This window comes from Centrocercus urophasianus, unplaced genomic scaffold (assembly GCF_019232065.1).
Source record: "Centrocercus urophasianus isolate 14NV4802_14NV808 unplaced genomic scaffold, USGS_Curo_1.0 seq_30, whole genome shotgun sequence".
In the NCBI taxonomy this organism is placed as follows: domain Eukaryota; kingdom Metazoa; phylum Chordata; class Aves; order Galliformes; family Phasianidae; genus Centrocercus; species Centrocercus urophasianus.
In genome coordinates, this window is record NW_024884867.1 from 11074005 (window position 1) to 11095221 (window position 21217).

At 40.7% G+C, this 21217-nt stretch overlaps 1 protein-coding gene across 4 annotated transcripts in view; it reads left to right on the forward strand.

Annotated features, from left to right (window-relative positions):
* The window catches only part of GOLGA3 (golgin A3), a 26518-nt gene extending 6887 nt beyond the window's left edge, over positions 1–19631 (forward strand). For 2 of the 4 annotated variants that reach the window (XM_042828909.1, XM_042828911.1), the window contains exons 5-24: positions 338–1032; positions 2139–2250; positions 2811–3117; positions 3503–3705; positions 4086–4223; positions 4817–4978; positions 5400–5768; positions 6941–7018; positions 7907–8170; positions 8647–8741; positions 9512–9728; positions 10152–10295; positions 10876–11073; positions 11589–11705; positions 12210–12349; positions 13121–13253; positions 13458–13580; positions 13972–14136; positions 15026–15183; positions 16183–19631. In XM_042828909.1, the coding sequence (XP_042684843.1) occupies positions 338–1032; positions 2139–2250; positions 2811–3117; positions 3503–3705; positions 4086–4223; positions 4817–4978; positions 5400–5768; positions 6941–7018; positions 7907–8170; positions 8647–8741; positions 9512–9728; positions 10152–10295; positions 10876–11073; positions 11589–11705; positions 12210–12349; positions 13121–13253; positions 13458–13580; positions 13972–14136; positions 15026–15183; positions 16183–16390 (4026 nt within the window). In that variant the 3' untranslated portion in view covers positions 16391–19631. The remainder of the gene's footprint in view (positions 1–337; positions 1033–2138; positions 2251–2810; positions 3118–3502; positions 3706–4085; positions 4224–4816; positions 4979–5399; positions 5769–6940; positions 7019–7906; positions 8171–8646; positions 8742–9511; positions 9729–10151; positions 10296–10875; positions 11074–11588; positions 11706–12209; positions 12350–13120; positions 13254–13457; positions 13581–13971; positions 14137–15025; positions 15184–16182) is intronic. The other 2 variants (XM_042828910.1, XM_042828912.1) reach the window with 1 other exon arrangement.
* Positions 19632–21217: the final 1586 nt, after the last annotated feature.

Sequence of the window (21217 nt, forward strand, 5' to 3'; positions counted from 1 at the left end):
TTTTTTTTTTTTTTTTTTTTTTTTTTTTTTTTTTTTTTTTTTTTTTTTTTTTTTTTTTTTTTTCAGTTCTCTCCCCCATCCCTCTGGGGGAAGGACAGTGGTCAGGACAGTGGTGCTCAGCCACCTGCCAGCTTCAGCCACAGCAATCCTTCTGTTCGTTTTTAGACTCTACCTTGATCACGAGTCTTGATAGAGTTGATTGCTGCCACAGTTCACTTGTTCATGAAGTGATGCAGAAATATAAATGTGACAGTTCAGAGCTTCAACAAAATAAATCCTTGACACTAGTTCAGGTGTAACGTTCTGAAATTTACTGGAGTCTCTTGGTTTCTTTTAGTCTAACCAGTCTGCATCCAAGAGCCGGCCCTCCAGCACATTGGATCCTGAGCTGATGTTAAACCCAGAAATCTTACCAAGGGCCAGCACTGTAGCAATGACGAAGGAATACTCCTTTTTGCGGACCAGTGTCCCCAGGGGGCCGAAACTGGGAAGCCTGGGACTTCCAGCATCTTCAAAAGAGAGAAAAAGTTCAAAGTCTTCGAAGTCCACTAAGATCCGGTCCTTGGCTGACTACAGAACTGAAGATTCAGGCTCTGGAAGTTCTGCAGGGAATCTTGTGGCTCCTGATTTACCTGGTGGGACTTTGAAGCAAAGCAGAAGTGGTCCAGCATCAGTTGTTTCTGAGATTAGTCTGCCTTTTGACACAGATGATCGAATAGAGGATTCCTCCTTGGCAGGAGATAGCGTTTCAGAGATTGATGGAAGTGAAGTGGGAATGAGGCTGGATGGAAATGAAAGCGACAGCTCTACTTACAGCAGCGTATCAGGAAAGGGGCTGTATAACAATTTACCAAATTCAGAAGGCAAGCAGAGAATTCCATACACAATAAATGGTCAGAAGATACATCCTGATGCGATAGGACAATTTCCTTCCATCAGTGAAGTGCTACAGGCTGCAGCAGTGGAGCACCAAGCCCAAGAGCAAGAATTTAATGGGGAAATACGGAGCCGGAGAGACAGTATTTCTAGCAGGTAAGAAAGACTGATACACAGTCAGATGGTTACCAAGCATTACACTTTTTCAGTCGGTGCTCTATTGCTCTTCTGCTAACATTGGATGAAACTTCTGTTCATCATGATAAAATCTGCTTTTAACTTAGAGATTATAAAAGAAACTGAAAGATCACCAGGTATCTACTGACTAAATGTGTTTTAGAGAAAGATAGTTTTGACACTGATTGGATGTTTTAAAAGTTCTGCTAGCAATTGCCTCCATCTGTATTTGCTTGTGGAGCATTTATTCAGAGTCCCTGATGTGGCATTGGCCTTTAAGGCCTGAAAGTGTTGACATAACTGAGTCAAGCAGTGATGTTTGTTATGATCATTTATGTGATCTTTCAGACCCTGAGTCACTGTGTAATGCTAAGAGTCCTGCCCTTAGTACTCTTAGTCTCTGCAGCCCTTGAGTCTAACAAGCTTACATGTGTGTGATAGGTGTTAAACTGATTATAGGCAAGCTGAAGCCCTTACTGATGCAGTTATTTGTGGGTTGTTTTTTTTTTTTTTTTATCACTTGTCTGCAAATGCAGTGATTGAAATATGTTATATTTATGGAAATATGGTAGCAGTTTAGAGATTACCTTTTCTCCTTCCCCATTTTGGAGTAAAGTGAAGTTCCATGAGACATTAGGGTAAAATCAGTTGTCACTGATTGTCTCATCATGGGCTTAATTCTTGCAGTAATGAGAGAGAAGATCTTGTCAGCTTTCTCTGGATTCCTCAGCTGTATATGGTGAAAGGAGAATAAGGAAACCCTTCTGCCAAATACCTTTTTCTTCCTTCTTCTGCACTTCCCGTTGTTACCTTGCGCTTCTGTAAAAGTAACAGAAGTATAAATAAACTCTAGTAGCTGCAAATGTAGGAAGCTAACATGTAAAACTTCAGTGTGAATGCGGTTTCTTTCTCTTTAGATGGTACTGAATTTGTTCCCCTCTTTTCTGGATCCTTCAAACTTGGAGTGCATGTTGCTAGGTCACGTGGGAAGCATATTATCTTATGGACTCTGAATGCCTCTTAATTTTGCAATGCTTTTGCTCAGCAGTATTCTAACCCTTAACTGTGTATGGATGTCTCTGCAGTGTATCTATGGAAAGCTCTGTCGCAGGAACTCATGACGAAATGTTGCAGGTGCTAAAGGAGAAGATGAGACTTGAAGGACAACTAGAGGCACTTTCTGTAGAAGCTAATCAGGTAGAAAATGAATTTCTGTATTTAGCAAATTATGTTAATGTGTTAATTAATTTTCAAGGGCTTCCTACTCTTAGGGAAGTGTGTTTTGTAAAAACATTGTTGAACTACTTGCATTACAAGGATGTTTAGGGAGATAAAGCCAGTAAAGCTGTTGAAAGGTTCAAAAAAAAAAAAAAAAAAAAGAAAAAAAGGACAAAAGCAGTCCAGAGATGATAAATACAGAGTTGTGCCAGTGATTGCCTGTATTGCTGTATTTTCAGTTTGTACTGACTAATGGTACAATGTTCAGAACGCAAAACATTCTTACTTAAAGGGTGGAAACAAATCTTATATGCCAATAACCATGTCAGGATTTATAACAGAAACACTGTGTGGTTTGTCTGTGCTGTCTTCTGTATTTTCTTTGAAAATTTGGTAGGCAAGATGTCACTTCAAAAAATGGTTTTTAGAACAAAATGGTCTTTGCTTTAGCAAACTCATTTTGCTATGTATCTTCTGTAGTCAGCCATTAGCATATTTTCTGTTAAGACCTTTGTGTTTTATTTTTGGGACACGTTCAGGCTCTGAAAGAGAAGGCTGAGCTGCAGGCCCAACTTGCAGCTTTGAACATGAAGCTTCAGGCGCAGGTGGAGCACAGCCAAAGCAGCCAACAGAAGCAGGAATCGCTGAGCTCCGAAGTGGCCACATTAAAGCAGTCTTGCTGGGACCTGGAACGAGCAATGGCTGACCTGCAAAACACCTTGGAAGCAAAGAACGCTAGTTTGGCTTCTTCAAATAATGATTTGCAGCTAGCAGAGGAGCAGTACCAAAGACTCATGCTGAAAGTTGAAGATATGCAAAAAAGTGTTCTCACCAGAGACAGCACAGGTGGGCTGATGTAAATTGTGATCTCTACAATTTTTATATTCTAGAAACACTTTTATTTTGACATAATTCTGAAGCCCAATTTGTAATGATGAATCTCCATCTCAGGGTACCTGATCTTCAATTCTATTTTTTAATTATTTCATACCTCTGTCCCTTAAAAAGCTTAAACATTACTCATTTATTTTAATTTTGTTCTGCTTATGGCCTGAATTTTTTTTTATTCTAGAATTTCAGCTCACTTGGAATAGCCAGTCTTTGTGTAATGAGGTGCACATGTTTTTGATCAAATAAATAGCTGTGAACACAGCAATAAGCCTTGAAAACCTGTGCATGAGTGCAGAGTGATGGTGTATGATAATCCCTCTGCTTTCTTTTCCTTTTTTAGTTCATGATCTGCGACAGCAGTTAGCTTCCTTACAGAACCAACTTCAGAAAGTGCAGCTGGAACGAACCACGCTGACCAATAAGCTGAAAGCATCTGAAACAGAAATCACTTCTCTCCAGAATGTGCGACAGTGGTACCAGCAGCAGCTGGTTCTTGCACAGGAGGCTCGAGTCAGGCTGCAGAGCGAGATGGCCAATATACAGGTGTTGTGATTGGCTTGCACGTAGGACTGAGGATGTTGCATGTTTAGTTTTATCGAGGGGATGTTGTGTATGAACCCTGATAAGGGAGCCTCACTCTGTGTACTTCAGGTGGAGAGTAGAGGGGGGGGGTGGTTTGGTTTTCATCATGGTGTGTTAGGTCATGTCACTACTGACACATAAATATAACCAGAACACTTGTCGTATGTTTGTGAAGAGCCATGTAGGTAATAGTTGAGACGAGGCACAGATTCTGTGGTTTTTTTGTTTTTCCTTTTTTTTTTTTTTTTTTCCTTTCCCCTGGGACTGTGACCTTTTTTTTTGGCTGAATTTTGGCATTTCTTTCTATCCAGTGTATTTTTTTTTCCCCTTTTTCCCTTCAGGCTGGGCAAATGACCCAAGCAGGTGTGTTGGAACATCTCAAACTGGAGAATGTGGCATTGTCTCAGCAGTTGACTGAAACCCAGCACAGATCTATTAAAGAAAAGGAACGTATTGCAGCACAGCTGCAGAACATTGAGGTAAGGCTGTAGATGGTCTCTGTGACTTATATTCTGTTGAACTTGTGTATTTAGGTTCTGCAAATGTCATATTTGAAAACAGAAGGATTTTCCATCAGAGCATTGAATTTTGCTCCTAATCTCTTAAGCTAGAAAGGGCAGCAAAGCAGCAGGTTAGTGGAAGCACCTCATCTCTGGTGTTGCTAATAGCAGTTGTGTCAATGACAGGAAATGTTATTTCGTGGAGTAGCTACGGCGTCTCACGAATCTTCTGGTTCAGAATTTTCTATATGGCTTAATTATAATACTTCAAAGATTCTTTTTATTTATATCTTGTTTGGTCAATTTAGAAAGTATGCAAAGTTATTGAAGAGGAATTCAGATTGTCACAAGTGTGCTCGCTATTTTTTCTGCTGTGTCTTAAGTGCGTTAGTGGATGACTTCAGTAAAGATCTACTGGGCTGTAGGGCAGACATCAAAATGTTCGCTCGTCTCTTTCATCGAGAAATGTTCTTCATTTATCCTTCTCATTTTTATTCTCCCAACAGAGCATGTGTACACAGTCCCTACCCATTGAAGTTATAAATGCTGACTCCTTACTTTCTTTTGTGCAGGCTGACATGTTGGACCAAGAAGCTGCCTTCATGCAGATCCAAGAGGCTAAAACCATGGTGGAAGAAGACTTGCAGAGAAAACTAGAGGAGTTTGAGGATGAGAAAGAACAGCTTCAGAAAATGGCTGACTCTGCAGCAACTTTGGAGCAAGAGCTGGATCAGGTAGGCTGACAACTTCCCAAAGATTGCAAAGGATTCAGCTAGTTGGCTGAAAAGGCAGTAATAAGTAAATGCTGAGCTCTGAACTTCTGTAATTCTTCTGAAAATGAAATCCATGTGAAAATTGCTCCGCTTCAGATGAGAAGCTTTCATTCTCCTTTTTTTTTAATCATCTCAATAACAATACTTTCTTGAAATTTCAGATCTGTTCTCTTGGAAGTTGCTTTTGCTAGTGAATTCAATATGTAATTATTCCAAATATAGACAAGAAGTTGTCAATGTCCAAAGTTGTTAGGCAGTCAGGATCTTCTGTTATTTTCCCCTAGAAGCTCAATGGTAGTTACAATATTTTGTTTTTATTGCAGTGCATTCTCAAATACGATGTTCATTTTGTATGAACTTAATCTTAAAATACTTTTCTCAGGTCAAACTGACTTTGCATCAGAGAGATTTGCAGCTTGAATCTTTACAGCAAGAGCACCTAGATCTAATGAAACAATTCACCGTGACCCAAGAGATGTTGCATACCAAAGAGCAGACCCTGGATGACCTGCAAACTCAGTATGATGAACTGAAGGCCAGATTAGAAGAGTTCCAAAGTGATGCTACTTCTAAAGATGACATGATACAGTATTTGCAAAATGAGAAGATTGTCTTGGAAGTTGCTCTGCAGACAGCAAAAGCAAGCCAAGAGCAACTTGATGAAGGAACAAAACGCCTTGGAGAAGATACAGAAGTAACATCAGAAATCTTGGAACAGTTGAGACAAGAGATGGCAATTAAGTCAAGCCAGGTAATAAATCCCTAAAAGCGTCTTTATTAAACATAGCTGTTGCAGTTCAGTACTGCCACAGGCACGTGGCATTGCCAGTTACATGGCAGGAGATTTGTACAGGCAGGTTCATCCATGTCTGTGGTTTCAACATTCAGCTAATTGGGAATGTTTTAATAATTCTGTTATATTTCTCTGTTGGAAGACTGATGCTTTATATTTTGTTGTATCATTAGAATGCTTACAGTTTCGTACTACTTGGTATCTGTATGGATTTATGCATTTTCATTATACGAGATGGGAAGCTGAAGTTAATTGATTCTGTTCTGTGATCTTTCTAAAACATAACAGTTTAAAAAAAAATTGAGTGCAGACCACATGAAAATAACTTTCTGATGTGCTCCTTTTTTTTTTTTTTTTTTGACACCATCAAACATCTCCCATAGGCAGTAATTTAGTCGTGTTTAACTGAGCCTTTATCTTGTACCAGTACAGCAGGGTGAGGTTTGGATATTGCTGTGTACCAGCCAAGGCTTTTTTCTAGGCACTGAGCTGGTTAACAAGTTTAAGTCTAATGCATGTCCTTACTCTTCTTGTGCCTGCTTTCAAGTATTGTGACCCTTCCCTTTGCACCTTTAGTGTCATAATCATATAAGTTCTCTATCTTTTATGGCGTCCAGGCTCCACGTGAAAGCTCCACGAAGAGCTTGCTTATGGAATACAGCTTATGATGGGTGCCTGGTAATCTGTAGAGGTTTCTTTTGAAGAGAGCAATGGAACTTGTTAGTATTACCAGTAGAAGTGTAAAATAGCTGTGGATGCACATATAATGAGATTGCTTTTTTTTCCCATTCGAAGAACCAGCTGCTTTCTTCACTAGGTCACGTATGTGAGAACTGATGCTGTATGGGTACCATTATACAGATCAGTGGCACAAACTAAAATCTTAATGTCAGAATAAGGAGCCCTTGTTTACTACACGGTTCATTATAAGATGTAAATTTATTTCTGTATAAAATGCTGGGTTATCTAACGGTGTCACTGACAGACCTAGTCACAAACAGGATCCTCATTAGTATGCTGTATGTTCAACAATATGTTCAACCATAGTAGAAGGTACTGTCAGTGCTTGAAGTAACGTGGAATATGTGGTGTGGCATGTGAAGCAACATCTTTGGTTTTTGTTCTTGCAGGTAGAAAATCTGCAACAGGAAAATGGCAGCCTTAAAAAACAGGTTCAAAAAGTGAAGGAACAGTTCCTACAGCAGAAGGTAAACAGAAGCAAGTTATTTCAGAGAATTAGAAGCAAAGAGCAGATTTTTACAGTCTAGGTGCTTCTGAGGGCTTTTGTGAGGAAACTGGAATCCATTTTCAGTACCAAATACAAATAACTTTGTGACATAATTATTTTGTTTGTGTATTCTGTACAGTGAATTTTTATCTGCAGTTAAGATAAAAGTAGATCCACCAATCAATTCGTGCTTTCATAGGACTTTAGGAACTTTGCCCAATGGTCCATCATATCACATTTCTCTGGCTTGCTGATATCAAGTTTGCTTTTGCAAAAGCACTCAGGAAAATCTTCAAGTATCATCATTTTCTTGCAGCTTTGAAAAGTGGTTGCTACTTGACTTTTGTTCTGAATAGCTTTAAAATAGTAATTTGATATGTTATTGGTTTTGCAAGAATATATGTATTATGGCACCACTGATTACTTTTTATCCTACTGCCAGCAGTTGTAGCTTGTTTGGTTTAGCTTTGAGAAGGCTGTTTAAACGGTGGGCTGCAAACAAATCCCCTTCTCGTGTCAACAGTTTTTAATTGTGCACATGTAATAGTTTTTACAACTAGTTTAGTTTTTAAAAAGTAGCATTGAAGAAGTTCTATAAAGAATATGAAGACGAGTGTACCATGTTGCTGTAAACATTCTTGCTATAGTTTTTAATGAACTGCTGATATTATCTGATTATTTGATACCTGAGCTTGCATAAGTCTCTGAACTTGCATGAGTGAGTCGCAGAGATGATGTCGGTCTGTATTATTTGATGATGCCACCACAAAACTGGAACAACAGCAGTGAATACTTCACAGTAAATTACAACTTTATAGATTTTAGAGTTACAGGGATGATCTTTTCCTCTTGAACTCTTGTGAACAAGGTGATGGTGGAAGCTTATCGAAGAGATGCAAGTTCTAAGGACCAGCTGATTAGTGAACTGAAAGCTACGAAGAAGCGCCTGGACGCGGAACTGAAAGAGTTAAAGCGAGAACTGCTACGAATTCAAGTAGAAAAGCAGTCACTGGAATCTGAACATTCAAAACTACAGAAGGAAGTGACTGAGGTTCGCCAGCAGATGGTGGAAATAGAAAATCATCTTCAGTCCGTGCAGAAAGAACGAGATGAAATGGAAACACGCCTACAGGTATGGGAGCTGTTAAGCTTTGGACACTGGGGAGTGTTACATACAGGATATGTTGTCACTTCCGTTAGTTCTGGCTACCTGCAAGTTAAAGTTCTTGATTACCTACTTAATGCTGTATATGTAGGTGTGCATATGCCTTCCACAATCAGTAATGGATATCTCCTGTAAGTCAGCAGGGAGGAGGGTGCTACAGGAGTGGCAGAGAGGTGACATGGAAGCAGTTAACCTGGTCTCAAAGTGAGTGCAGTCTGAGAGACCAAAGCAGAGCTCTGTGCACACATGTTATCATGGCGGCCACAGAAGAATTCATTTAAAAAGAAATGCAGAGGAGTTGGAAAGAAGACAGAGAACCTTGAAATAGCTGGTTTTTTTTCTTCTGTTTCTATTTAGAGTTGAAAATAATTTTGAAACTTTACATCTGTTTCCTTGTAATCCAACATAAAGCAAATGTGTGTTTCTTCTCCTTCCCTATCAAGTCTCTGCAGTTTGATAAGGAGCAAATGGCATCTCTTGCTGAGGCAAATCAGACATTAAAACTGCAAGTAGAACAAATGCAAGAAGAAGCAAAGAAGTAAGTCTGTTCTTTTAATACAGACAAAAGAACTATGATGTTTGTTTTTGTGAGCACCTTTCTAGCAGTAAGACTTTTCCTATTTCTTAGTCTCATTTGGGAAAATGTTGATTGTATGCTAAGCAGGAGTTCCAGCTTCTCTGATTCACTCATGGTTTTTAACCAAAGATAAATGCCGTGCAGCATGTATGTTATGTCAGCATAGTAGAACATGTTAAGTGGAGTTAACATTCAGTTAATCCTAGTTTTCCTTCAGTGTCTTACAGCCCCAGCTGGCTAGAATGATGGCTTTAATGAGAACAAGTTTGGGTTTGTTTTTTATTTTCACTGGTAATCATAGAAGAAAACTTTTTGCAAAACACATCAAAGATTTCAGATTGGATGACACATTAAACTGAATTCTTACTCTAAGTTCAGTGTACATTACATACTTCAGTATGAAGATTCTGGTTTCTTAATTGCTCTCAGCAGTCTTAGTCATTACCTCGCCAGGAGCCAAAATCATTCCTTAGGAACCTGATGGCTTTTTCTAGGATGAATGGTTTGGGGCTAGGGGAGAGAAGTGGGCATTGTTTGCCTTCACTACAGCAAGGCTTTGGTGCTGTCTGCTGTGGGATCCTTACAGCTCAGCTGGTAGCTACCAGTGGACTGTATGTAGATTTTATTTGTTTATTTAACTTTTCATTTGAGCCATGTTAAAAATGAATCCTTCAACGGTGTTATCAGGCAAATCTTGTCTTCACCTTGTTTTGTTTATGCTTTCACTCTAGGGCCATTACTGAGCAGAAACAGAAAATGAAGCGTCTAGGGTCAGATCTGACAAGTGCTCAGAAGGAGATGAAAGCAAAGCATAAAGCCTATGAGAATGCAGTCAGCATTCTGAGTCGGCGACTGCAGGAATCCCTCACTGCAAAGGAGTCTGCTGAAGCAGAGCTGAGCAAGCTAAAAGCACAAATCACTGATGGTGGAAGCAACCAGATTGCTCAAGTATATGGATGTCTTTAACACTGTTAATACAAAGATAGCACAGCTACATTGTTGAATGTGTCAGAATATTATTTTACACTGAAGTGATGAAAATACTTGGAATATAGAGCTAGATAAGAACCATGTATCAATGTTCTAAATACTTGGAATTTCCTTAATTACATTTGAGAGAGATGATTTGGCAAGCTTTGTTTTTTTTTTTTATATTTCATCCATATTTTTCTGATTACTGATTGCAGCTGATTAAAAAAAACCAAAGTCTCAGCATCTGAAGATCTTCCAAAATAGTAAAGCTCTGAGCAAGACCTTTAAATTGAGCGCCAGCAGCTCATTTAATACTTGATAGTAGAATAAACTCCTTAACAAAACAATTGCCTCTGCAGGTGAATGATGCAATAATCTGCCTTATCTCTTTGTCTTTAGGAAAGGATTCAAGCCCTGGAGACAGAATTGCAAGCTGTTAGAAGCAGTAAGTTGATGCTGGAAAAAGAGTTGCAAGAAGTGATTTCACTTACCAGCCAAGAGCTTGAGGAATACAGAGAGAAAGTGCTGGAACTTGAGGATGAGGTGATTGTACTGCCACTTTCCCATCTGTCATGTAATTCAGGCAAAGTACCTAGAGGAAAAGAGAAATTTGAGTACTGTTATTTTATTCCAACAGTGCAGAAAATCTGAACCTTATGTAGGAAATGCTGTGTTTGTGGCACTGGCCAGTTGTGCTGCCCTTCATGGCTGCCCTTCATGGCTCTTCATGGTTTTATGAATCATTTTAGCGTAGAGGAAAAAAAGAGAGAAGGGTAGTTCCTTTATCAGTTACCAGCTGAGTGTGGTCACGAGACAGTGGTTGTGCATGAATCACTGTTTATTGGGAGTCATGGATGCTCAGTGAGTTTTGAAGTGCAGGATGGTAATGATAGTCCAAAAAATCAACTACTTTTTTTCTGCATCTGAGCAGTACTCAGAGATTCAGCTGTCTAGCAAGCATCCTAGTCTTCTAAAAAACTCCGCAACTACTGTGTAACTGTGCCTATTCTGAACTATATATTAAAAAAACAACAACTTGTGAAAGCAGAGAAACTTAATGACTTCATTTTTTTGAGGTTGTAATCTGGAACTTTGTTTATTTTGGATTTCTCTTTGACTGTAGCTTCAGGAGTCTCGAGGGTTCAGGAGGAAGATAAAACGTTTAGAAGAGATTAACAAGAAGTTGGCCCTTGAACTGGAACATGAACGTGGAAAACTCACAGGCCTTAGTCAGTCTAATGCTGCTTTGCGAGAGCACAACAATGTTCTAGAAACAGCGTTAGCAAAAAGAGAAGCAGATTTGGTCCAACTGAATCTACAGGTATTTGCCTTCTGGTTTAATATCTTAAGAAAGGAACTGGCTGATGTTTCTGATAACAAGATGTAGAGGTCGTCACTTGCACGATGCAAGGTTGACGCAATTTCTTCAGCTCCAGATCTCGTATGTGTTGCATAACAGCAGTAGCATGAGACTCAACAACAGAAGTGAGATTTGGCACTAGGCAGAGCTGCTGGTGGGGGTTGGAATAAATCATGCAGAAAAACTTGCAGTAGTGGAAGTTTGATTTGTTTAAGACTGGACCTTGATGTGCAGACTGTGTCACAGAAGGACTCACTGAGATGAACGTTGGTTTGTATGCCAGTAGTAATGTATTCCTGGGATATAAACAAATGGGAATATTGACAAAGAATTGCCTATAACGTGCTACCATTTGACCTGAAGAGCAGAGGGAAGCTTTGCAGTGTCTGCATTGGCTAGTGTTCATATTTACCAGCTTGTCTGATCTTCCTGTGAGTCTGGACAAAACGTGCATTTGTTTTTGTGATGTGATGCAGGTTCAGGCAGTCCTAAAGCGGAAGGAGGAAGAGGACCAGCAAATGCAACAACTTATTCAAGCTTTACAGGCTTCCTTGGAGAAAGAAAAGTCAAAAGTTAAAGACCTTAAGGAGCAGGTAATAAGTCGTCTTTTCTTTTATTCATTTAAAAGATGATTTAAATGTGAAGTATTTGGGCAGTGGCTTTACAGAAAATGTATGTTTCACAATGTAGTGCTACCAGTAGGACCTCCATTGTGGTGGATGATAGTTGAAAGATCACTTGATGTCTTTTCTGTTATGCCCTGTTTGTTAGCCATGCTCTGTGACTACTGAGAAAATTCCATTGTAACTTGCAATGTGTGGAGTGTATCCTGAAGTGAGGATGCTTCATCAAAAAATTTGCATTGAAAAAACAGTCTTGCAGACAGGGTTCTTCCTTACGTACCTATTTACCACTAGTGTTAATAAGGATGACAACACTAACAGTGTTTTGTAAACGAAAATAAGAAGTGTTAGCAGCAAATTAATACTGCTGCACAACTTTCTTCTTGTTTTGTTTGTAGTCCCTTGGCCAACATCCCCGTATGATTCTCCTACTGTGACAGAGCAAAGAAAATGGCATCTTTTTTTTTCTTGCAGGTAGCAGCAGCCAAAGCAGATGCAGCACACAACCGCCGTCATTACAGAGCTGCTGCCCTTGAGCTCAATGAGGTCAAGAAAGAGCTACATGCCAAAGAACTGCTTGTCCAAGCCCTTCAGGCTGAAGTGGACAAACTGCAGTAAGTGTGACGTAGTAAATGCCTAAGTTCTGAGAGTACAGGAAACAAAAGAAGCCATCTGAAAAACATCTATCTTAGTGAAATTGGATTTCACTGCTCTGGAGTGGATTATGGTGAAATGGGCCCTAGCTGAGCTTGATCATAAAATGTGTGGTTGGATGCTAGGCATGTATTTGCATGTCTCTGTCTCTTGGTGATTAAATTAGATTTGAAGTGGGCTGTATATAGGTTTCACCATCCTCTTCTTTTTTTACATTTTTCAACCTGAATTTTTACTATTTCTCGTTAGTAAAAGTTAGCAAGTTAAATATATATTGTTCTCCTCTCTTTACAGCTCTGAAGAATGACATAGGGGATGAATTTGAGGGTTGAATATATTCCACAATATATTGCAGTTCAGTTTGTTTTGTTGTATAGGGCGTATTTTCTTAAACTGTAAGGAACTACAGGACTTAAGTGAGAGTGGATCTAAGGCTAACTCTGTTCTTCCAAGAACAAAATGTACTGACAGGTTTTTTTTTGTTTACATAATCTGTTGTTTGTAAGTCAACCAGTGTTCATGGAACGCAGATTTTTTTTGTGGTACTTACAGTAGTTATGCACCTGTCGCTGGTGACTTAACTCTTGCTGTGGCTGTGTTGGCAAAGACTTCAGAGCTGTAAGCAGGTGCCACGCGCTGTCACATCACTTGTGATTACATAGCTAACACAACAGAGTACTTGGGCAGAGTGAGTAACTGCTGTGTGTGTTTCTGTTCATCCTGCTGCTTAGGGTAGAGGATGAGAAGCATTCCCAGGAAGTATCACAGTTTCAGCAAGAGCTGGCAGAAGCCAGATCTCAGCTCCAACTTCTGCAGAGAAAGCTGGATGAAAAGCTGAGTGAGCAGCCTTTAGTAAGCCAAGAGGTAAAAGCTGCACGCTTACTGTGTTTATCCTTATTTATGATGTGTTGTGTGATTTCTTTTGTCCTTCGTTCAGCAATTTTTAATAGTTTGGTTTTGGAGGTTTTCTTAGAGACAGGAAGGATTCATGAGACTTAGGTAAGAATACTTCAGATTTTGTGATTCAGTGGATGTATACAGAATGCTAATGGTACTTCTTTCTGCTAGGTGGAAGACCTCAAGTGGGAAGTAGAACAAAAAGAAAGAGAAATTGAAACACTTAAGCAGCAGTTGGACATGAGTGAGCAGCGCAGCCATAAGGAACTGGAAGGGATGCAAGTTGTCCTGCAGGTATTCAATCTAGCGAGTGGAGATTCTGATGGGTAACAGGTATTGGTGTAGGGGGATAACTAAGAAAGCCCTTCTTAGTTTAAAATCATACTTGCACTTATTATTTGAGTAGATGTAAATTTATTTTAATAAAATATGTATTGTGTTTTTCAGCTTTTCTTCTTAGTTACACTGGGCTGTTAGCTGCTTATTTTATTGGACAAAACAGATCATTGACTTTTTATCTTATTTCTGGATTTCTGCCATGGTTGATCAGTTTCATATCACGCTGTTTTGTTTTGCTACTTTTTCTAGTTTCCCCTGGCGACTGAATAAGGTGATGAAGGCATTAGTTGGCTGGAATTCTATATTTTTTCATGCATCATATTCATTTCCTTATTTTGCTATTCAGAATATCAAGACTGAGTTGGAAATGGTGAGAGAAGATCTGTCGGTGACTCAAAAGGATAAGTTTATGCTGCAGGCTAAAGTGAGTGAACTGAAGAACAGCATGAAGTCACTGCTGCAGCAGAACCAGCAACTGAAGATGGACCTGAAGCATGGCAAGATGAAGAAGGTATTTTAGCAGAAGGAATATGTAGCATGCCATTAGATTACAGTACTGGGAAATACTCTGCTGCAAGGGAACTTGGTGAAAATTCCTAACTGAAATGCCTGCCTGTGATACTGGCTTAATGATGTTCTGAGATTGAAATAAAAAATACAGCAACATTTCCAGGCAAAAGCAACTTGACCGATTTGATTTCACATCTTTTTCCTTAAAAATCTTTGTGTTTAGCATATTATCTTACATTTCCATTTTAACTCATTATTATAAAGCAGAAAAGAAAGTGCTTAAATAATGATTAGTGGGCAAGTATTTAGATAATATTTTCTTGATGCTAACATGTGTGTCTTCTCCATTCTGGACCCGTCTAGCTTTTCACCTTCCACAGTTTCAGAAGCTAGCTGTTAATGGTTCTTTGGTCTCTTGCACTTATCTTCTCTCGAGCAATAAGGGAGATTCATATAGAACTTCTCTGTTTCGTTCTGTAGACATCTGTCTCTGTGTTTCATCCTGCAGGTCTCAGGATATCCAGAAGGACTTCTTTGATTATACACAACTGTTGTTGGTTTTTTGGTTTTTCTTCCCTGAATTGTCCTCTTTAACTGTACTGAAATAATGTCATTAATTTCTGTGTTGAAAACAGAAGTAAATTGCATTAAATCCCTATTTTATTTCTTTCATAGGGTGATTTCTTGAGCAGCCCTGCATGCTTTCTGTTTACTTATGAGTATGGCTAAAAGTTGACTTTAGGTTAGGAACTTACACTTGTGACCCATGAGATTTAACTGTATCAGAAGCGTGTTCATGTTACATACCAGTAGTGTGAGGCTCCATTTGGTACAAGTGAAGTGGATGGAATGGATTAATTGATTTCTGACTGTTCTGTTTTCCCTTTAACCAGAGGAAAGGAGAGAACAATTCCTCAAATCCTGTGACTCCAGTCAAGATCCCGGATTGCCCGGTGCCTGCAGCCTTGCTGGAAGAACTGTTAAAACCATCGACAGCTGTGAGCAAGGAGCCTTTAAAAAATCTGAACAGCTGTCTGCGGCAATTGAAGTATGACCTGGTTCTAAAACTGTATTAAATACTTTTTAAACGTTTCCAGGAAACCAGCTGCCAACTGAAGGGGGGAGGAAAAAAAAAGAGTTGTGAAATGAATTATTTTCCTCTTATTAGGGCTGTATTTAGGACAGTAGGATGTTCTGTTATCTTAAATATTTGCTTATATGGCAGTGGAATAAGGAAAGAACAAGTAGACAAAATGTTCATCCTAAATTTCTCAGTACAAAAATAGATACACTGCAAAACAAACCAGAAACTGCTATTTTTAGTTGCTCTTGGTAGTGGAGAAGCTGGTGTTTGTTTCTTCTCACTATTAGCAGGGTTGCTTGTGATAGGAGCCCAAGCAATGAATTAATGGATCTCTACAGTGGAATTTGATTCTGCCGAGTGTGTTTTTGTGTCTGCCCTCACAAGGATGTATGCAAAGTTCTGAGGAGGAAAGCTCCAACCTCAGGAACTTGGGCTTATGTGATAACTGAGATACTAATACCACCTTAGCTGCTGTTTTAGGGGAGTGAGCCTGCAATATCTGTGCAGTGAATCTGTATTACCAGACTCATCTTTTTGCAAAGCTGCTGTCTGAATACAAGTCACAGTGTGTTTGCTTATTTTTCTCTGACGCTTTCCTCACTTCCACGTCCCTGTTGTCTTCAGTATCTGCAAGGCAGCCATGTCTATCAGGTTGCAGATGCTGCGTGCCTTTCCTGAGGAAATGGTGCTGCATCTTGCTTGGCAGCAAGTATGTGTAGTAAAGGAGTTGCTGCATTGTTGGCACTTACTTTTGGGTTAAGTGTATTGCATTTGTTTTTCTCTTAAATTACAGACAGTTTCTAAGTTTTGTTTAGACTTCTTTCTAATGTATACAGCTCTAGCTTAGATAATGTTGAAATAGGTATCAGAAATCAGAAAATTAATTAAGTTATCTTTCATTTAGTTGTTAGCTTTCTGCTTGATAATATTTGCTCTTTTTTTTGTTCCCAAAACTTTCAAAAGGCAAGAAATGGACAGTCTTCAGCGTCAGATGGAGGAACACACCATTACAGTGCATGAATCAATGTCTTCATGGACTCAGATTGAGGAGCAGCTAATGGACTTTACCTCCACTGGTCCTGCAGCTGCTTCAGAGCAGCAGGAGCGTCCTGCTTTGGTTGAAAAGAAGCAGAATTGCGATGTTAGCGACAAGGAAGCTTTGACACTATAACCTCCTCAGCAGTTGTCTTTCTTCCCATTGCTTTAAGTGTGTAAACAAATCTTTATCAGAAATATTTATTTATTTCATTTTTAAAATGGTCTTCAGAATTTTGCTTTTGCCTGTAGAATTAAAAGGCACGGTTTATGACATCAGCATAATAGTAAGTGCAGAATGTGCTGTTCTAAGGGTTTGTTTGAAAGCTTACTGTAATGAAACTTCATTGTAATAATTCTACCATACTGGGGACTGCCAAGTGAGAAATCTGGCTTGTTTTTGGGTTTAGTGAGAGGTTAAGTTGAAGACTTACACTGAGCCCCAGAAGACCATCTGCTTCCAGGTCTGCATTTGTTTAATCTGGGTAAATTTGTTAGCAGATGACAGTTAATTATGCTTCATCTGTTTTTTGTTCTGTTTAGTTCTTTTTTCTTTGGGTTGAGGGTCAGATTTTTGTTTTTCTCTCTTTGTGGGCTGTGTCCAGAGCACAGAGAAAAAGAGAAGTCCTGCTCGTGTTCAGCTGCAGGCAGTGGTTGAAAAATGGCTACTCCTACTAGAACATTATCCTTCCCCACACCTATAATCTCTTTAAATTTGAGATTACAGGTGTCTGTATTTAAAAATTAAAAAAAAAAAAAAAAAAAGAAGCATTTGAAGCCCTTTCTAGTTATAAAGATGACAGAACTTTGGCAGTTTTGCCTGGGATGTTTTCATAAGTGTCACAGTTTCTCTCTTACAGCTGCAGGCCAGTAGGGAGCTTTGCTTCACTGCACAAACACTTCTTGCACCTTTTTAGTTCGACTTTTGAAGTAGACATCCTTGATTAAAGGTATGCTTGTAATATATATTTATATATATAAGAGATAAAAATCATAATTTTCTGACTGTTTTAATATGCTTGTATGCAGTAAGTCAAGGCTGACATGAGGTTGTTTTTTTTGTTGTTGTCTGTTACTCTCTTTGTTATATTATTACATTTTAAGTTTGCTGGGTTTTAACATTCTGTCAAATGGCTTAGGGAAGTTAGCCCCCAAAGCCAGAGCTTCTAGGTATATAATTATTTTGCTTTGGAAGACAGAATTATAATGCCTATAAAATTATTATTTCTATTATCTTCCCAACACACTTCACCCCCTCCCCCTACATCCTCTATGATAAGGCGTCCACTGTGAGTGGAAGTGGTGGCACTGTGATGCCTTAGCTAAGCTGTTATTACTCTCCTTTGGTCCCGTGGGCCTGCGTGGCTCAGAGGCAGTGATAAACCCCTCATTCAAAAACTGCTGCAGAGGTACTGCTGCATCCAGTGTCCTAAGGCACAGAGCAAAATGTACAGGATGTTCTTTGGAAGGTTGAGTGGCTGCTTGTGCCGGCGTGGTTTTGTGTTTGAAACAGACAGAAAACAGGTCAATTGTATTCACTGTAGGCTGGTGTGAAAAATGAATCTAACAAGTGCAAGGAGACTGATCAGCTGTTAAAAAAAAAAAAAAAAAAAAAAAAAAAAAAAGCATCTCTTCAAGTAACTTTTTCATAATTAGCTATAACCCGGGGTTTGGAGAAGTTTCCCTGTCAGTTGTCCAGCTTGTTTATTTTTCTCAAGAGGAAGTAGCTTCTTGGAGGAGGCTGCTTTTGGATGGGTTTGGGTGTTTTGAGAGGAGACGATTGCAGTTTGCTTCAAATAAGTCAAAACTGGATGAGGGGTGGGGATTGGGTGGAGGGAATAACGTTTATCCAGCTTTGGAGCTCATAATTACCTATTGAAGCTCAAATCCAGTTGAACACTCAGTAGTTAGCATCTGTGCTGAATGACATTGTTTCCCTTGCTCAGCTCCTGGATTTTAACTGGCATTTTGTGGAGTCAGAGTCAAGTGATGTTAAAAGCCAAGGTTTTCAAGTTAGCAAAGGGAGAAATGCCTTAGTGTAAATTAGGTGTCCAACATACAGAGTTACTGACAAATTTAAAGAAAAGCCAGAAGCTTTACTGACTAGCTTAACCATGTTAATGTCTGCAAACCACTGCAGTCCACTTTGCAGAGTCAATGGTACTGGTTATCTCGCTGCTGTCATGTTCTTGAAGTTGCCTGTATATTAAGCTCTAAGAAGAAAAACATATGCAGTGTTGTCAAATAATAAAATCAAATCTACGTAGGGAGTAATATATTCAGTACAAAAAGTTATCGAATGTTGAGGATTTTAAATAAAATAACACTTGTGCAGGGTTAACGTTGGTGTTCATTTTGGTGAATATGTTGCCTACAGTTAATCCATTATGTTTTAATCTCTGAAGTTTGCCAACAGTTGTATAGATAAAGCTTTTATCTGATCTCAGAGAAGCCAGGATTGTAAGAAATCTTCATAGGTCTTGTCTTAAAAATGTCTGTTCTTTTTGTATCAGTACTGCATTCTGTCTTCGGTGCAGCGCTGTGTTTTTGCACTAGCTCCTTATGAAGGCAGCTGAGTTGGTACAGTCAGGTAGTCTTAGGTATGTATTTTTCTTTTTAAAGATGAAGGAGCTGTTGTGAAATGCTGAGATTAGATTTCTGCATTGATCGACCTGTCTCTCTTTCAAAGTTCCTGGGCACTAGTTATTTTATTTTCACCGTGTGGTTTTCTATAGACACAAGCACCATGCCATTTGTTTCATTGCAGATCAGAGATAAGGTCTGTGGGTCCAAACCTGGTGTGGTCCTAAGTGCTGAAGTCAGAGGAGTCACTAGAAAGCCTTCTAGAAGGGGCACTCAGGATGTGACAAAAGGAAAGGCCTTTTCTTTCAAGCTATCAGCTATGTATCTTAATTATCCAGAGAAATAGTTGCTGCTTAATTAAGAGGCCTCGCCCTGAGGCTGAACATGCACTCTCTACAGAGGCAGAGGTCTCTTGCTGTCTGGGCAGTAGAGTAGTTACTGGAATGAGAAGTGGGTCCCCTCTGCATGTCTGCGAACTGCCAAATGTATCAGAAGAGTGTCAGTGCCTCATTGATGTTGGTGTGCTTTTAGAAATTGGAGAATACTGTTTCAAAAGGGTTTTTTGCTTTCTCAAGTATTTGAGGGGAATGTATTTTCCTTGTCTGTTTTTCAGCAGTTGCTACCCACTGAACAGGCTTGATGATGGGGCAGAAATGTTGCTGTAAAGTAAGAATGTTTCCCAGATGTTGAAAGTTGTTAAAGGCTGTACTGTCTGTTTCCAAATGCTGTTGGGTTTTTGGAGGCTCTGGAAAAAAATGCATTAAAACAACAACAAAGAAAAACCTGCAACGAAAGAAGTGTTAGTTACTGTCTGTGACGTTGCTGAACACTGTAATGTTCCATCCTGTCGTCTTCCAGATGTCTTGAAATACTCATGCACTGTACAGGGGCCAGCTGAGCCCCGCATCCACTCCTGCAGTAGAGGATCGGATCCCCCGCTGTTCATTCAGACAGTATCCTAGCTGAAATCTATGGCATCGTCACAGGCATAGAGAGCAGAGTATTATCAGAATGAATGGTGGAGTGCTAGTATCATGGATTACCTTTACCTCCTTAGGGGAGTGAAGTGCAGCAGCACGAGTGTGGTGTGACAGCAGCTGTGCGCTGGGCACACACAGTGCCACCAGTGCCAAATTACCTTGGGGCTGACAAGTTTGCTACTGGTGATGCACAGCTTGTCACGTATGTTCCAATAACTCTGCCAGGGAGGTGTGAGCACGTTACGTGTGACCTGCTGCGATCAGAGCCTTGGTGACTGACACCAGTCCAAATTACTGGTGCTCGTTAGCTGTCAGTCTGATTACAGTGGTCTCCCGCTGCTGCGTAACACTGCAGGCTGAGAGCAGAGCAGATTTCCAGTACGGATGCACAGATCCCTAGAGGAGATAAAGGTGTTCTCAGTGTTGTAAAAGCAGCGTTATGTTTTATACATGATGCTCGCTAATGTAATGTCTGCGTAGGCTGGGTGTGTAAAGATGGGAGCCGGTCGCTTTGTGTTGTGAGGGGATAACCCAGGGAGGGAGGAGTTGCACAATCGATCACACGAAGCATGTCCGTTATAAAATAGTGTGCATAGGAATTCCTCTAAAAGTTTTGTGCAATAAACTATTTTTGGTAAAGGGCTCCATGCTGTTTTTATTTATAAGGAGAAACCAGTATCTCTTAATTTTGACGATTTATTTAGAATTCAGAACGTGCTGTATCGCCAATTTTTAAAAGATATTTTGAAAGAGTTCGTCACTGTCTTCGTTCTTATCTTTTTTTTCCCCCGATGATTTTTTACTACACCGCAGGCGCCGGTCCTGCTATTCCCATTCGCTCCTCAGCCGGAGAGGAGCGCTGCGAGCGGAGCGACGGGGCGCCGAGCCGCCGGCAGCTGCAGCGCAGCGAGCGGGAGAGCGGAGCGCGGCGCGGAGCTCCGCCAGCAGGGGGCGCCGGCGGCCCCGCGAGAGCTGCGAGGAGCGGCGACGTTTACAGAGAAAAGCCTTCCCGCGGCGAGCTCCGGGCGATCCCCGCTGCGCTCGGCGCCTCCCGCGGGGCCCCGCCACCCTTCAGGCGCCGAACTCCCGTTTTACACCGGACTTCCTCTCGGCGGGCCGGCCGTGGGAGCGCGGAAGGCCGCGGGGATCGGCGCCGGAGGAGCGGAGGCCAGGGCGCGGCGCTCCGTCCGGAAGCAAGCGCGGAGGTGAGCAGCGGGTCCGAGAGACGGGCAGCACCGCTTCGCGCGCGGCGGGAACGCGCGGGCGGCGGCCCTCCCGCCATGCCTCGCGGCCGCGTTGCCGCGCGACGGGTGCTGCGGCGCTGTATGGCGCGGCGCGGGGCGGGGCGGAGGGCCGGAAGCCGGGAGGCCGCCGAGGCACCGTGCCCGGAGGCCGGCGTC